The 4,244-nt window shown below is 63.9% G+C and overlaps 1 protein-coding gene across 1 annotated transcript in view; it reads right to left on the bottom strand.

The window, feature by feature from the left end:
- Positions 1–4,244, bottom strand: part of MMEL1 (membrane metalloendopeptidase like 1) — a 31,431-nt gene that overhangs the window by 880 nt on the left and 26,307 nt on the right. The window contains exons 15-22 of the mRNA XM_008053667.1: positions 3,989–4,087; positions 3,445–3,528; positions 3,012–3,115; positions 2,510–2,568; positions 1,977–2,096; positions 1,063–1,196; positions 900–965; positions 336–492 (exon numbers count right to left, since the gene is read on the bottom strand). Of these exons, the coding sequence (XP_008051858.1) occupies positions 336–492; positions 900–965; positions 1,063–1,196; positions 1,977–2,096; positions 2,510–2,568; positions 3,012–3,115; positions 3,445–3,528; positions 3,989–4,087 (823 nt within the window). The remainder of the gene's footprint in view (positions 1–335; positions 493–899; positions 966–1,062; positions 1,197–1,976; positions 2,097–2,509; positions 2,569–3,011; positions 3,116–3,444; positions 3,529–3,988; positions 4,088–4,244) is intronic.

Here is a 4,244-nt window from a genome sequence, read left to right as displayed (position 1 = left end):
CCTCATCTCTACAATAAATAAAAAATTAGCTGGGCGTGGTAGCGCGCGCCTGTAGTTCCAACTACTTGGAAGGCAGAGGCGGAGGGATTGCTGGAGCCCAGCAGGTCGAGGCTGCGGTGGCCAGGAGCGGCCACTGTACTCCAGTCTGGGTGCTAGAGTGAGACTCCAACTCAAAAAAAAACCCCAAAAAACAAACAACAACAACAGCAACAACAAAAAAAACAAAGACTCTATGGACTCCCCAACTCTCCTCCCCACTCCCACCCTCTTCCTCCAAGCAGTCTCCCCTGCCCCTGATTCTGGTTCTGTAGGGCTTGCCAGCTGGGGTGCCCTCGAGGCCACCGGAGCGGGCCCGCCAAAGACAGGGGATGCAGGGGATGGGGACTGTGCTGCCACCTGGGCGTAGTTGATGAAGAAGAGCTGGTCGTAGGTCAGATCCAGGCCGGGCAGCTGGTGGTCCTTGCCGCCCTCTGCCATCCACTTGAGGTATGCCTGCAGGCGCCAAGCGGCCTCCAGAGCCTCGGCCCTCCAGGCAGGATGAGGTCTGGCCCCAGGCCCTGCCCCACGTGAGGTTCCTGCCGCTGCAGCCCAGGCCCCTCTGCCCACCCCGTGGACAAGCACTTGCCCTTCTAATCACTCAGGGGCCCACTGAGTGCCCACAGGGGCTGGGCCAAGCAGCCCCCCCCAAAGTGCCCACCCAGAATGAGTGCCTGACTGCTAGTGCTCACCAGTTCTGAGGCTGTGGGCGTAGGGGAGAGGGCGCGTTGAGGGCGGCCAAGTGGGGCAGAGCTGCCCTGGTGCCCACCCACGGCAGGAGGTGCTGCCCCGCACCTGCCCACGGCAGGCTGACGATTCCCGGGACACAGCCTCAGCTCCGCCCCAGCCCTGCGGGCACCCACCTTGTAGGCCTGCCGCACCCCTCCGTTGTCGGCTATGTTTTCCCCGAGGGTGTTGAATCCGTTCACCTGTGCACAGGAGACGGGATGGGGCCCAGTGCCGGCTCCCCGACCCCTGTGGGCCCCAGGATGGGTGCGCCCTGGGGAGGCGCTGGTGGCTGCTCACGTTCTGCTGGCCTGCCAGGTCCCAAGAGTAATTGTTATACTGGTAGACCATGCATGCCGAATGCTCCTGAAAGTGCTCAGTGGAGAAGTTGCTCCACCAGTCCATCATGTTGCCGTTCTTGTCGAAGTTCCGGCCTGGACGGGGCAGAGGTGGGTTCCATGTGTCCGCATGTGCGGCGCCCGGTCCTGACGACCTGGCCCAATGCCTGGGCACTCCTGTCCCTCCTCCGCCGTCCCAGCACGGAGTGCTCCTCCCGCTGAGCAAGACACCCTTGAGCATCGCCTTGGGTCGCCTCAGGCCCCAGAGAGGGTGGGCTCAGGGGCTCTTCTGTGCCACCCCGGGCTGGGACTGTGTCTTGGGTGGTTTAGGGACTGCTCCTGTGATGCCCAAACTCAACCCCGGTGAGGGGGCATATGGCCGCCGGGGACATGGGCTGCCCATGGATGGTCCTGAGGGCTGTGCCATGTGGGAAAGCCAGAGGGGCCCCTTGCATGGTGGCCAGCTCTAAGACCAGGCTGGGTGGCCCCGCCAGGGGTGGAGATCGGCTCATCAAGGCCAGCATGCCCCTGGGCTGAAGGATGCCGGCCTCCGGGCCAGAGCCCCGAGGTACACAGGTGTGCGGGGCAGTGTGCGGCCAGGGCTGGGGTGTGTGTGTGTGTGTGTGTGTGTGTGTGTGTGTGTGTGTGTGAGAGAGACCAGTCACCAGGTGGAGTCAGGATTGTAGGAAGGAGCCCTGGTTCTCTCCTCCATGCTGGAGCCAGTGCCCAGGACAGGGCCCAGCCTGGTATTCAGGCCCTGCTCTGTCCCCACCGCTTACCGGGGAACCTGCCCTCCCCTGGACGGCCCTGGGTCCCGCCCGGCTGCTGCCCTGGAGAAGGAAGGGGGTGTGGGGCTTGGAGGGGCAGCACCCTCACCGTTGTCGTCAAAGCCATGCGTGATCTCGTGCCCGATCACCATCCCGATGCCTCCGAAGTTCAAGGCCTGGGGCTGCTCCTTGCTGAAGAAGGGGGGCTGGAGGATCCCGGCGGGGAACACTGTCCCCCAGGTGCCAAGTGGCGCACTGTGTGCTGGGCTGAGGGCCAGCCCCAGGGGTCCCTTTGCTTATACCCACAGCCTGGGAGATAGGGGCTAGGACCCACCCCCCAGGGCACAGATGAGGAAACTGAGGCTCAGCTGAGCAGACAGGGCTGGGGTGTGGCCCTTCCAGGACCCAACCCGAGTCCAGCTTCCCCCGCCATTCTGTGCTGCTCCCAGGGCCCTTCCCAACCTGCTCATGGACACGGGGTGGCCCTCCCTGCAGGTAGGAAATGGGGCGACGGGAGAGGGAGTACCTGCTCCCCTTAGAGAACAGCTGGGGAGCCGCTAGAGGAAGGGGTGGGTGGAGCTCATGCTGCCCCTCAGCTCTGGCACTGGTGGGTTCAGGGCGGGCGGGGAGGGCCAGACCTACCGATCTGGTTCCGGTTTGGGGAGTAGAATGCGTTGACCACCGCGGCCCCGATGATCCAGCTGTGAGGGCAGGCCGCTCCCTGAGCCTCCTCTTCTGGGACTCCCTCTGGGCCTCCCTGCCCTGGGACCTCCCTCCAGGCCTCCCTGCCCCGGCTGGCCAGGGCCCTTCCCAATGAGGCCATGTTGCAGTGGCCATGACAGAGCAGGGTACCCAGCGCATCCCGAGATCTGGTTCCTCCCTGGGGACCTCGAGCACCCAGAGGCAGAGGGTGCAGAAGACTCCAAGAAGGTCCAGTGGCCCTCGCTAGTTGGCCCTGGGCCAGCCTCGGCCAAGCATGGGGCCCATGTGCCACGACAGTGACCCTTGGGCTACTCCCTGGGTCCCATGTGCCACGACAGCCATGCCTGCAGGCCACTCTGGCCACTCCCTGGGATTCGTGTACCTTACCAGTCATGCCAGCCACTCCCTGGGCCCCATGTACCACACCAGCTGCACCACTCACAGATTCTGATCCACCTTTTCCCGAAGCTTCTTGAGGCTCCGGTGGGCGCCCGCCTTGAGGTTCTGCAGACTGTTCTCAAAGTACAGGTCCTCTGAGAAGTTTAGCTATGGGAGGGGCAGTCACTGCCAGGCGCTCAGGCTGCACCGTGGAGGGGCAGGGGCGAGGTCAAGGGCACAGAAGGCCCTCAGCCTGGCCAGGCTCTGGGTGGAGGTGGACTCAGGAGGCAGCCCTGGCTGTGAGCATTTCTGGGACTCTGAGCAAGCGCCTAGTCCTTCCAGGTCTCAGTTTCCCCATCCGTAAATAGTAATGTTGGAGCCACCCCAGGACATGGTGAGGTGGCTGAGGTAGCCACTGGGAGGACAGAGCACCTCCAGGTATCAGGGCCCTGGTCCCAGGGGCAGGGGGGAGACCTGGGTGGGGGCAGTGGGCGTACGCTAGAGTACTCCTCGTCCAGACGCTTGTTCCCTTCTTCTAGGATGTAGTCCGGGTAGCCGATCTGCTCCTGGATGTTCATGGCCTGTGAAGGGGTGGGGGAACGGGGAACGATGGATGTCACTCTGCCTGCTCTATGGGGGAGGGGTTCAGAGACCCAGCCCCAGCCCGTCTTGCAGACTGTGGGGAGGTTTATGGGAGATGTGGCTTACAATGAGGGGGCGTGGGCTGCCTGATCTAGACCCTGATAGCCAGGGCGAGGACTGGAGGAGTTCCTAGGATGCGGTGGTCACATGGTCTAGGCAGCCTCTGTGGGGTCTGGCCCTCGCTCCCCAGGCCAGCCCTCCCGTCCCTGGGGCACCTGGGGTTTCCAGGCCAGGTTCCCCTTCCTGAGCAAGCCCCCACCCCTCCCTGTCCTCATCTCTACAGTGGGTGTGATGATATCTGTCAGTGCCTCTGGGTAGCCAGCTCCTGGCTGGGGCCAGGGCAGCTCTGTTTTGGCAGGGCTGTGAGGCCTGCTCAGGCTGCCCAGTTGGGCTGCCCACCTTCTCCTGGGCCTTCCTCTTGGACTCCTTGTCCATCCAACTCAGCTCGTCCAGTGTCTCCACGAACACCGCCCGCACCTTGTTGATGAGCTCTTGGACCTGGGGGCATGCGTGGCCCTTGGCCCCAGTCTTGTCTAGAGGGTGGGTGCCCAGCCTTGGGGGCTTTTGGGGGAGATCTGGTCCCAAGCGCCATCCAGGTGAGGCCTGATGTCCCTCTACCACTGTGGGCCTCCCTGGATGCGGTGTGGGTGGGTGG

This window comes from Carlito syrichta, unplaced genomic scaffold (assembly GCF_000164805.1).
Source record: "Carlito syrichta isolate Samal-C Ts95f unplaced genomic scaffold, Tarsius_syrichta-2.0.1 Scaffold288359, whole genome shotgun sequence".
Lineage (NCBI taxonomy): Eukaryota > Metazoa > Chordata > Mammalia > Primates > Tarsiidae > Carlito > Carlito syrichta.
The sequence above is the reverse complement of the archived record's forward strand: the minus strand, read 5'-3'. Positions and strand labels throughout refer to the sequence as shown.